The following is a 12,949-nucleotide window of genomic DNA, read 5'->3' on the forward strand; positions in this document are numbered from 1 at the left end:
CACGGAAGGTAAAATATTTGAGAACAAACGAGTCCTCGACTCCTCGTACAACTAGCTCTGGACACTAACAAACGTCACCTCAAGGTGGCGCTTTATTTAATCAGTCTAACTCTATGGTACAATCTCTTTTCTGCGCAATGGAGGGACTTACGCAATAAACTAGGCGCCGGGTTTTTGGTGACGTATTTCTCTGCGACGGGATGTTCTGTCACCCTCCTGGCCGGAAGTGGGGCTTCTACAGTACTTTTGCAGGCATACACGTGGTTTCGCTGATCGTACAAGATGTCGTTAGATCGAGTAGTGTGAGTGATAATTGTTTTTCGATGGTATCTGAAAGTACGGGAGCAAAAAGTTTACTGCCGCTTTAAGCAATTTAGTGTTCTTAGTTTCTAACTTAGAAGCATGGAATTTAATGGCAGGCGAGAACAATTTGGCCTGTTTACTCTGCCCCCCCCCCCCCTCCATGTTAAACTCAGATCTTAATTTCTTATCTTAGATTCGGGATAACTTCATGCAATGAGTGTTTAAATTCCCTTACTGTTTTAATAAATATAAGACGGTGTTTGCTATTGTTATCTCATTTCTTCTTCAGAAAACCCAAGACAAGGAGAGCAAAACGTTTTATTGAGCAAAGGGGCCCAAAAATCAATGAAAATGTGAAAAATGCAATGCTTGTCAAAGGAGGAAATGCAAGCAGCCTGGTGACACAAGCACTGAAAGATATTGTATGTACATGGCTCTAGCTAATTCTATTGTTCTAATTTTTAACTTGATAACACTTCAATAATGTTACGGTTAGAATGTGTTGTCCCTGTTAAGTTTTGCCCTTTACTTTGGCATAGATGTGACTACTCACCCTGTATGTTACCAACAATAAGCGCACAGAGATCATGATCTTCACTGCTCATTGGTGCTCGGTGTCGGTCGCAGTTTCGGAACCATAGCTAAGCCCATACTGTAATAAGATACATAGTAAAATAAAACTCTATAGCGTCATATTATTCCGCAGCTTTGTACAATGGGTTAACAGGCGGTACATACCATAACAATTTGAATTACAGAAACAAGGGGTATTGATGACCCTGTTTAAATGAGCTTCCAATCTAGGAGTAGGGGTATATCGCAGAAGAGACAAGAGTGGCACTCCTGGGGATGGGCCAGCAACACTAGTTGAATAATATTATTATTGCTAGACATAAGTATTGCCCCAAAGCAGGAGAGAGACTAGGAAAGGTGATCTAAAGGAGGAAGGCATTTAACTTAAAGTTCATAGGTGCCCCAAAAGGTCTTGAGGTTTTTTTGAAAGACCAAAGGCAGGGGCAAAGACAGATAACCCAGGAAGGGCAGCTCTTGAGAACATGGGACTGACAGAGGCGAGAGGTGTTATTAAAGCGATAGGTGAGCAAGATAAATCTGACAACTGCATTCATAATGCATTGCAAAGGTGCAAGACTGGTATGAGGGAGACCAGTTAGGATAGAGTTACAATAGTCAAGACATCACACAATGTGTAGCACAATCCTTGTGAGTAGTCCATGGATGCATCACTTTATACTCCTTGATTAACCTGCATAACAGGTATGATAATTTGTTTAAAAAAGAGTCATTTGAGTAAATCAGGCTACGCAACATCTTAAGTAACATACATTTTTTAATAAATTTACATTGTAATTGTTTGCGTTTGCAAGTAAAAATACACTTACAACATAATTTGTATTTGATTTACCTTTCAGTATGCCTTGAAGAAGCCTTATTGTGTCCTCTATAAGAAGTAAGTTACTCTTAATGCTTTAACCCCTTCAGTCCTTAGGGTTCTTATAACCAAAGGACCAAAATACTTATTATTGTTTTCACATTTGTTTGTTAAAGCATGATTCCCTTTTTCCATATATGATGAACCCACACAAATTATGCATCATTTTGTCCAGGAGAAGTAGGGCCTCTTTTAAAAATCTTTTCTGATAATGCTGGCCTCTGACGGGGAGTGTTCAGGCTTTTGAGAGGCAGTCTGGTTTCTGAAGGAGCAGCAGGGACGTGTCACTGCCGCTGCAAAGTCAGGACGTACCTGTGCGTCCTAATGACTTTGCCACAGGTTTTAGGAACAAACGGGTACTTCCTAAGGGGACTCAACAGGGTTAATCATATAGAACTAAAGTTGTCGGTGGGACAGACCCTCTTGGACACTCTTTACTGTCATTGGTTCCAGGGCGCTGCCATCTTGGTAAAGGCATGCTGCCTTCCAACATGACAGTAATGATCTCTCCAGAACGTTGTCACATGGTGCACAGTTTTGTGGGATTTGTTTTTCCTGGTGTTGCTGGATTTTCAGCAACACCGGTTTAGCTCTTTCCAACAGCAGTTCGACGCATTTCAATATTGCAAATATAATCTCTCTGGAGAGTGAATTTTTTGCTGGCATTGAATGCCTTGATATCAACACCGACTGAGCGTGGAAAGGAATCACTGATTGCTTTTTAAGCTCATTTAACCTCATGACGTGCCAGACACATCAGTTGACATTAACTGCATGTTTTTCTATCATTAAATGGTTTAAGGAGCAGTTTAGATTCCATTTTTTTATTTCTGCATTATTTAATCTTCAGAGGAAATAATAAAATTACAGATCTGCATACTAAAGCGTTCAATAATTATAGCACCTATAAATTTAATGGTATCATTTACTTTCTTTTTCAAATATTACCATTTATTTTCTAATGTATTTGGTAGCATTGTTTAAAATGAATGTTTGTAAATATTAACACAATGCAATATTTTGCATGATACCCAGTATGTGTTGAATGTATTTGCTGTTTTTTGTATTTATTATTCAATTTTGACTCTGTATTTTGTAAGGAAAAATATGACCAGACCATTTGAGGATCAAACTTCACTGGTGAGTTTTTTTTTTAGATCTTTGTTTCATAAATAAGAAAAAAAGACCTTTGTATTTGAGAAAATGTGTTGTGTGCTCTAATTTGCATTAAAAAAAATGCAGTGGACTTTGCGCAAAATAGTCTCCAGTATGCATTAAAAAGTACAAATTTGGGGACCAGCCTTTGAATTTTCAATACTGCACACTCTGTTAAATGTTCTGATGACATCTAGTTTAAAATATTAAAATTGAATATAACCATATATTGCCTACAAATCACTTAATGATCATAATAAATAATAAGGTAGCTTTAAGAATCTGAAAAAAAACACCTAGTGGCCAACATGGATTGCTGAGGGTAGTAGATTTGTGTATCAGAGTACATATACAGCTTTAGGAAGAGGATTGGACCCTATAAAATCAGCGATCGGGAATAATAGACTTTTAAGACTCTATGAAGACCATTTAAATACAATTGAGAGAGCTGCTACTTGGATCACTATGTCGTTAGGCCTGGTCCGTCTATGCCAGATTAAGCTACTGAGTGTGTTAATATCAAAATGGACTACATGGTGTCCCCCAATGTTGACATGTTACAAATAAAGTTTTTTGGGGTTTTTTTTGCTGATAGGAGTTTTTCTCGAAGAAGTCTGACTGTTCACTGTTTATATTTGGCTCCCACAACAAGAAGCGTCCTCAAAACTTGATTTTTGGTTAGTACATTGTGAAATATAGTTTGTAGACTGACGACAGCTTGTCTTTGTGTGGGGTATGAAGGGAGAATCTGTTAATTAACTGGTGGCATGAGAGGGCAGAGCCACAGGTAAATGATTAGTACCTTTTTATTGCGTGGCATTCATATATTTATATTATATTTAAAAAAAAAATATATATATATATATATATATATATATATATATATTACTGTTAATGAGTATTTGTAGTAGAGATCCAAGACTGCGCATACAGTGTTTTATGGGGAGGAATAGAAATGTGTCATGATAAGATTTACTACTTTAAGTATAAACGAGAAGGTGCGGTGCCTATGTAACCATGCATATAAGCACTGTCATTGTTCCTTTTAATTTAGTTGGCTCTAGCAATACTTTATTTAGAGAACTGGTTGTGGTAGAAATTTTCTATTCTATAGTTTCTCCTGTTTTTACGACAACCTATTCAGTATAAATGTTTTGTGAATAATGCATGCAACTTTTCTAGCCAGCAGATGGAATTGCATATTCTGTGAGAAATTGACCATTGTTTGATTTTTACATTTCAATGTAAAATGTTTGAATAAAAATCAAAAGGGGATTTTAATCTGGAGGGATTTGTCCCTGAAGCTTCCCCCCACTACTGCACACATGCACAAAGTACCATGTGCACCACAGCCTGAGATCAGTTAGCTGCTGTGGTTTAGGAAGACGGGTCCTTTCTTTCTCTCCTTTTTTCTCTCTCCTTTTCTTTCTTTTCTCTCTCCTTTTCTCTCTCCTTTTCTTTCTTTTCTCTCTCCTTTTCTTTCTTTTCTCTCTCCTTTACTTTTCTTTTCAGCTTCTTTCATATGGATTCTTCATTGGTGAGGGTGTATGGGGGGGCAATATGCTGTCCCTTTTAGGATGCAGCTGCTACCAAGGATTACAGGTTCCAGACAGCAAAGATTTTGTGATAAGCATGTTACTAAGTATCCCCTTATGATTGTTTGCTCTGCTAGGCCGGATGTTTGACTATCACGTACTTGATATGATTGAACTGGGTGTGGAGAAGTTTGTTTCCTTAAAGGACATAAAGGTAAAGTGCAATTCTTGCTCCTGTTCTGACAGGTAAATTATTGGTGTTTGTCTTGGTTGGGTATTGGTTTTGAGAGCTGCCAGCTCTATCTATGGTGTCGCAGTATATATAAAGCCCAGATTACTCAGAGAAGTGCATCCATTCTACAGCAAGCGCTAAAGTTATTAGTCATAATTTATACAATTGTGTTACTGGAGTGTAAACATCTCGACAAACCACAGAGGCAATCTAAGTCTTCCCTGTGATAAATGAGGACATTAAATGCATGCTTCTAATGGATTAATGTTACGAACAAGATAGTATGCCGTTTACGGATGGATATAAGTTACATAAGATTCAACACTTGGGACAAATTCCATGATTTTTTTTTTTTTTATTATTTCTTTTCTTTTAACTTGGTTTATTCACTTAAGGGGGGAATTTGTATGAGAGCTGTGGTTGTAAAGCCCCCCGTGAGCTTCCACAGCAGGAAGAGTGTTGCTGGCCCTGTATAATGTGTAGTTAAATCAGTACGGTTTCTTCACGGTCTCTTAGTATACAAAGTTATTCATTAGGTTGCTTGTCTGTTACCTTAATATACTTCAGAATTGCAAGTGCCCCGAAGCAACCAAACCTATGCTGATCTTTGCTGGGGATGCATTTGAAATAAACGAAGACTACAGGCGACTCAAAAACCTTTTCATTGGTAAGTAACATAATTTATATAATCAACCCCTACCCCATATGAGGAGAATCTAATACATCTTTTTGTTTGAGCAAGGCATTGTATTACACTGAGTACCATATAGACAGCATACACTGAGGGCATTTTCCAAAGTAGTTCCGTTAAAAAGACTATAGACTGTGTCGAAGGGGGTTTAAAAAGGTACCCTCGACTCCTTTTTACAATTTGTATATTTGCTTCCGATTTCAATATATAAGCATTTACTATGTTAGTTTATAGACAAGATGGTACAGTAGTAAACACGCCTGATCTTTTACCCAGAGACAGTGAACAGTGATGTAAGCAAAGCACTCCTTCAGTCACCTTTAAGTCTAATTGTCTAAACATGCATTTTCCTCTTTATTTTATAAGACTTCTTCAGAGGGCCGGATATAACTGGTGTTCGTCTGGCCGGCTTGGAGCATGTCCTGCATTTCACAGCAGTGGATGGAAAGGTTTTCATGCGCAGTTACAAGTAATGTTTCCCTAGACATCAGTGTAACATGTATTTCTATAGTGTATGCCTATTAATATTTAAAATGAATACCGTATTTGCTCGATTATAAGTCGAGGTTTTTTCCAGAGCAAACACTCTGGAAAAATACCCCTCGTTTTATAATCGGGCTCGTCTTATAATCAGACCTCAAATAGGTCTGACTATGAGACTAAGATCCAGATCCCCGGCAGCGATGGAAATAAAAACAAAATATTTTTCTCAATCATAGCTTTTATTAACAAACAATTGTTCACATAGTTTACATGAATTAATATTTACTGGTAAAACGTTTTTCCTATAGGGTCGTCTTATATTCAGGCTTTTTCTTTTTTTTCATAAATTAATATTCAGATTTTGGGCGGTCGTCTTATAATCAAGCAAATACGGTATATTATGGCAGTGGGATTTATTCACTAAAGAGCTTGGCAGTTTTATCTGACTGACTTTGCTTTACGTTATGAAGAGTGAGACCTAGTGATCTTCTGCTCCAAGAATAGCTTGGATGGACCTGTATAAACCTTGTCTATATCATTGTCACATTACTGAATTATACATTATTCTCTTGGAGTGAAACTTGCCCAGTGAATTCATAGCCTTGTTTTATTGATTGCTCCCCATGTTTGTGTTTTATAGTAATGGCTATACTTCTATATTTGAATACAGTATACAGTATATTTATGAAAAAAATGACAAACTCTCCCTTTTAAAAAGGGGGGAAATTTGGGATTTTTTAAAATATTTTAAGGGGATAGGCAGAAGGATGCATTTTCTTTGCCACATAAAAGATATATTTTAATTACTTTAATTATTGATTTTCTGTATTTATCTTTGCATTAGGGTTTTGTTGAAAAAATCTGGATGCAGAACTCCAAGAATTGAACTGGAAGAAATGGGACCCTCATTTGATTTTGTAATGAGAAGAACTCACCTTGCTTCTGATGACCTGTATAAACTTTCCATGAAACGTCCTAAGGCCCTTATGGTATGTGTACAAATCCTAGGAGAGTCATTTGGTTATATGCTAATCTCCACTAATTTAGAGAAATCCAATTCTTTAACCTTGCAATGCAGATGAGTGGGTTATCAAACATATGAATTTAAAACCACACATTTTTACTTTTTATGTAACAGGCAAAGAAAAAGAAGAACATATCCCATGACACATTTGGTACACAGTATGGACGCATCCACATGCAAAAGCAGGACCTTGGTAAGCTGCAGACACGCAAAGTGAAAGGACTGAAGAAGAGACGAGCAGAAAAAACAGTCGATGGAGAACAGAAGGCAAAGAAAATAAAGCAGAACTAGCTGGAGAAGTATTCGCCTTTTATGAGGACTTTATCATGAGCTCATGTGATGACGCTGATTTCTTGTTGGACTACCCAGCACAAATACCAGAGGAGATGTTTTCAGCATGATGAATAAGAACAGTACTGGGGTGGGTAACGTGAGCTGACTGTGGGGTTTCGTTTTGCCAGTACCCCAAATCAATTATTAACGGTGGCAGAATATTGCAACCCTAGAAGGAAAGGTACAGGTGAAACCCAGTATTTAGTTTCTTTGATGCAATGATATTCAATGAGAATATTTCTGATGTCAAATGACATCATACGTTGGAAATTTCCTTGACTAATGAAAAATCTACTTTGGGGCTATTGTGTGTTTCCTTGCATAAATACGTGACTTCTGGAGTAGATATATTCCAGCATTCTTGTTCCATAAGTAGGTAGCTGTGAGGCTACCAATTGTAACACATGAAGTCTTATTGTCCTGGCAGATGTAAATAAGTACAAGACTGCAACACAATTGTCATTGTCTTCTATGCCGTTTATATTGTCCCAATGGCTGGAGGTGATTGTTGTTTGCAAATGTAATCTTAATCCTTATTTTATCTGGAAAGTCTAAAACAAGCTTGATGTGAACTTCATATTATGTTGTGATATGATATTGTACAAGGGCAAGAAATTTTTTTTTCCGTATTACTTGCATTTTTTATGTAGCGTTTGTTTGTGGTATGTAGAGTGATGGAAAATGTACTGGTTGACCCAACCCCCATTCCCCCCTTATAATAACTATGCTGATTTTGGTATTGGTGCATCTACCCATTTTCAATGTTCTGTCAGTGGAAACACTGACAACACCTACAATTAGGGCTAGATTAACGTAGGGGCTGAAACCGGGAAATTTTACAGTTGGTCCGGGGACTGGTGGAGTACCGACATTGCGTGATTCGATGCAGCCGAACAACCACTTCCGAAGGTTAAAGCATCCGGCCGGCTTTCGGATGCCATGCTGCCTAAAGCCTCAGTGAGGCTCGGCGGCCTGTCCATTTTGAAGACGCAACCTGACGCTCAAGGGGGCAAGCTCACACAGTCACCTTGTGTGGCAGTCGGTCCTGTGAGAGCACAGAGCCGGCGGGCAAGGACATCAGGGAAAAGAAAAGTAACCAAAAAAATGATTGACGTTATACTCGAGGGGGAGCTGGCTGGGTGGGGCATCACATAAGTCAATACTAAAGGGGGTTCTGGCTGGGGGCATCACATAACTCAATACTTAAGGGGGCATGCGTGTACACGTGGGGGATGGCTGCATCAATACACAAAGGGGACAGCTAGGGCCATCACATAAATCAGTACTAAAGGGAGGGGCAGGCTGGGCGTGATACACAAGGGGACAAAAAGAGGTGTCAACGTCAAAATGTGGAAAAGAAATTTTTTTATTGTTGCAGCCTAGCCGTCCGGATGTGGGTGTCAGTGTGACAGAAAATGTCCCAATGTTTGTGTGTCGGTGTGGCAGAGCCTGTTCTGGTGTGTGTGTTTGGCTGTCGGGTTGGTAGAGCCTGTTCTGGTGTGTGTGTTTGGCTGTCGGTTTGGTAGAGCCTGTCCTGGCGTGTATGTTTGAGTGTCGGTGTGGCAGAGTCTGTCCTGTTGTGTGTCTGGGTGTTGGTGGGGCGGAGCCTGTCCTGATGTGTGTGTCGGTATGGCGGAGCCTGTCCTGATGTGTATGATTGGGTGTTGGTGTGGTAGAGCCTGTCCTGGTGTGTGTGTTTGGGTGTCGGTATGGCAGAGACTGTACTGGCGTGTATGTTTCAGTGTCGGTGTGGCGGAGCCTGTCCTGATGTGTATGTTTGGGTGTAAGTGTGGCAGAGCCTTTCTTGGTGTGTTTGTGTTTGGGTGTCAGAGCCTGGGTAAAAAGAAATGATAGCCCTTCTGTTTTTTCCTTTCCTGGCTAGTACCTGGGCAAAACTATTTCCTTGACTATAAACCCTTGGGCTCAACCAAATGTGAAAGAAATAATAGTCATAATTGCGAAATCATCATAATCATTATAAATCATCAAATTATGTATAACATCATGCAGCAACCCTAAGGGGCTATTACATCAGATTGCAGAAATGAAAGTGCACACTAGGAGCCAGTGTTTCACAGGCTGAGCCATTCCAACAAGATGTGAATTATTTTAACAAATAAATTTTTCAAGGCTTAAGTTGCCTTTTTTGTGATAATATTCAGCATTCTATTTGAGTGAGATAATGAACCCTATCATAGGAGGAAAAAAATGCAGTGACCTTAAAAGCCCTGCATAGAAATTACATTTTACACTGAAAATGACATAACAAAGGCCAAAAAGTTTTTTTTTTTTAAAAAAAAGGTTACAAATTTAAGGAAGAAGTGGGATGAAGCATGCGTCACTAAGAATTCTTGGTGACAAAGCAGTGCCTTCTGTAAAATGCTAAACCAATAAAATCCATTAGAACATATCATCTTGATATAAGATGAGCACAATTACATTAAGAAATTGCGGTTAGTAATGGCTCAATACCTGGAACCTCTGGGCCAATACAGGCATAGCACAACATTTGGTAATATTACGGACGGACAAAAATATAATGAAAATCTCTGTACATAAATGTACTTTGGGCCAGCACAACACTTGATTAATCGCTAATATTTAAGACCGTTTGTTAATAACTTCATACCACACAGCATAATTCTGCACCTTCATATTCCTTGGTGATGAGAGGGTATATATGGCCTAATACAGACACAAAGGAGACCAAGACAGGGTATTTGGCCTTAGTTACTATAAGAAATGTCTCTGTAGTCCAACTTTGTCCACTAAAAGCGAGATTATGGATAACTTCCTCTCTCCTCTGCAAAAGCTCTACTATGATGTTGTCTGTTTAACTACCTAATACTAGATGTGTTGTTCACACTTTTTATCCAGCTTGGCCACCATGACAGTCACTATGTAACCAACATGTTTATACTTGTCAAGGTAGGTTAATAATAATTCCCCACTGACCTCTTTGCCCCCTTGTCAACCTTTCCCATTCTAACCCTGCTAGGTCTTTTTGCATGACGGACTATAATGGAATGAATGCAGCTGCCTGTTGGATACACACAGCTGCACACAACACTCTTAAAAATTTGCAGCATGTGGCCACGTGTATCCAGCGGGTAGCCGCACACAAAAGGAAACAATCCAGGCATCAGAAATTGGTCCGGTGTGCACGATTGCTAGTCTGGGCCCGCTGTCCCATGTTCCCTTTCCTTTAAAAAATTTACTGGAACATGCTAGGTACATTCTCAGTAAAACATTATGTTATTATGTCTTATGTAAAGCAGTATGCAAGGGCAACACAATTGTAAACTTTACGCCATTATATTATGATGGTCATGTCCTGTGATGCAATCAGGAGCAAATAGATGATGATCATGGATAGGTAAGTACTCATGTGAAACTTAGAAATAGGTTATAAATTTACTATGTTTGCAACGTTTGAGATAAATATTACTTACATACTATTTTCAATCCAGAGAACATTACCAAAAGGATAAAATATATAGTATATATATATTTGGGAGTCCCCCTTTAACATTGTGTTGTGCAAAGTTTTAGTAGGCCACTGACAGGTCAAGTGAATGACACTGATAATCTTGTTATCATGGCACCTGTCAGTGGGTGGGATATGTTAGGTAGCAAGTGAACATTTTGTGCTCAAAGTTGATGTGTTCTGAACGACTTTAACAAGGGCCAAGTTGTGATGTCTAGACATCTGGGTCAGAACATCTCCAAAACTGAAGCTCCAAGGAAGGAAAAGCGTTGAACCGGTGACAGGGTCATGGGCAGCCAAGGCTCATTGATGCACATGGGGGATAAAGGCCGTGTGGTCAAATCAAACTCAAATTGCTGAATTTGTTAATGTTGGTTTTGATAGAAATGTGTCAGAACACACAGTGGATCACAGTTTTCAGCGTATGGGGCTGGGTAGCCACAGACCAATCAGGGTGCTCATGCAGACCCCTGTCCACTGCCAAAACTGTCTACAATGGGCATGTGAGCAATGGAAGAAGGTGGTCTCATCTGATGAATCACATTTTCTTTTACATCATGTGGATGGCTGGGTGCGTGTGTGTTTTTTATCTGGAGGACACATGGCACCAGGATGCACTATGGGAAGAAGGCAAGCTGGTGGAGGCAGTGTGATGCTTTGGACAATGTTCTGCTGCAAACCCTTGGGTCCTGCCATTCATATGGATGTTACTTTGACATGTACGACCTACCTAAGCATTGTTGCCAACCATGTACACCCTTTCATGGACATGGTATTCCCTGATGGCAGTGGCCTCTTTCAGCAAAAAATGGTTTGAAGAACATAACAAGTTCAAGGTGTTGACTTGGCCCCCACATTCCCCAGATCTCAATCCAATCGAAAATCTGTGAGATGTGCTGGACAAACAAGTCCGATCCACAAAGGCCCCACCTAGCAACTTACAGGACTTTATGGATCTGCTGCTAACGTTTTGGTGCCAGATACCACAGCACACCTTCAGAGGTCTAGTGGAGTCCATGCCTCAATGAGTCAGGGCTGTTTTGGCTGCAAAAGGGGGGCCTACACAATATTAGGCAGGTGGTCATAATGTTATGGCTGATCGGTGTAGACATTATAAAGTGTAGGCCACAGAACCTTTCTTAGTGTCAGAGGTCTTCTGATAAAGGCTCTACAACTGAAGAAGAGGCTTTTGACACTTTAAAATTATACATGATTCTTCCTTTTATCTTATAATTATGATGGCAAGTATCACAACGTCTATAGTCTCCATTGTGTGATATGAAAAGATCTGCCCTGTGAGGTACATGTACCTCCAGCTGAGCTATAAAATTTAGTAACAAGGTTCACGGTATAAATTTTATATACGGAAATGAGTCAGTGATCACACAGCTTTTGTAATTTTTCTGTTTTGTATTATCAGTGACAGGGCTACATGCAATCTAATATCTGAATACCGAAAATGTAATTAGATGAGAATTCAGAGCTCAGCTATGGTATAATAAATTGAATTATGTGTTTCTAAACTAGCTAATTAAAATTTCTTAGGATTACATTCCCATTTAGTTGCCATTAAGGTATCAGTTCTGTATATATATAAAGTTATACATATAATTTAAACTTATTTAAACTAATCCAACTTTCAAACATAGTAGGGAAAATTCCACCATAACCACTGTTAGGGATATTACTGAGACAAAATAGGCAAAACCAGTATTCTATCACATACACAAAATAATGATGCTATTATTGTAGGATCACATCCACAATATTAATACAAAGAGATAAAAATATCACTCTCTATATTAGTCTTACCAATATGACAATTAAAAATAATTGAATAATGTCTAAAGAGTATTAGTGAAATTTCTAATAGATGCAAATAATGTCAAACTTCATTTACAGGTAAAATTACCTTTTCCATCATTGTCATTATCACGGGTTATAAGCTGCAGTCTCACAAGCCGTCATATACAATAATGTTATATACTATCTCCCAGAAGAAGGGAATTCTACATTGAAGTAGACAAAATTCACCTCTATTCAGAATAATAAAACCATTATATTTACCACCTGTTGCTGTGGTCCAACTGGTCTTGGTAGATATCAATCCAGGTTCAGTGGAAAGAAGAATAACTTTCTTAAAGCTATATGTGTTAGATACTCAAAGTAATTCTAAGAGTATAATATGGTACCAAGTCTTTAAATTGTTAAAAGCATAAGCTTTTAAAGACAGGGCTTATTAAAATATTCTCCACC

General features: G+C 38.7%; 1 protein-coding gene across 1 annotated transcript; it reads left to right on the forward strand.

Moving 5' to 3' along the window:
* Positions 1-282: 282 nt before the first annotated feature.
* On the forward strand, positions 283-7,164 carry LOC149284625 (ribosome production factor 2 homolog). The gene is made up of 10 exons (XM_089496469.1): positions 283-302; positions 593-725; positions 1,734-1,771; positions 2,854-2,893; positions 3,504-3,585; positions 4,581-4,657; positions 5,243-5,342; positions 5,733-5,835; positions 6,694-6,838; positions 6,988-7,164. Exons 1-10 carry the CDS (start codon positions 283-285, stop codon positions 7,162-7,164), a joined length of 915 nt encoding a protein of 304 aa, XP_089352595.1.
* The last annotated feature ends 5,785 nt before the right edge of the window (positions 7,165-12,949 follow it).

Source organism: Sceloporus occidentalis, unplaced genomic scaffold (genome assembly GCF_023333645.1).
Source record: "Sceloporus occidentalis isolate IW3139 unplaced genomic scaffold, rSceOcc1.0.p SCAF_90, whole genome shotgun sequence".
Lineage (NCBI taxonomy): Eukaryota > Metazoa > Chordata > Lepidosauria > Squamata > Phrynosomatidae > Sceloporus > Sceloporus occidentalis.

Excerpts from the sequence above, each read along its gene's own strand:
- LOC149284625 (XM_089496469.1), top strand. The coding sequence starts at position 283 with ATGTCGTTAGATCGAGTAGT. Across the intron at positions 303-592 it reads ATGTCGTTAGATCGAGTAGT|AAAACCCAAGACAAGGAGAG; the intron begins GTGAGTGATAAT and ends TTTCTTCTTCAG. Across the intron at positions 726-1,733 it reads CACAAGCACTGAAAGATATT|TATGCCTTGAAGAAGCCTTA; the intron begins GTATGTACATGG and ends TTTACCTTTCAG.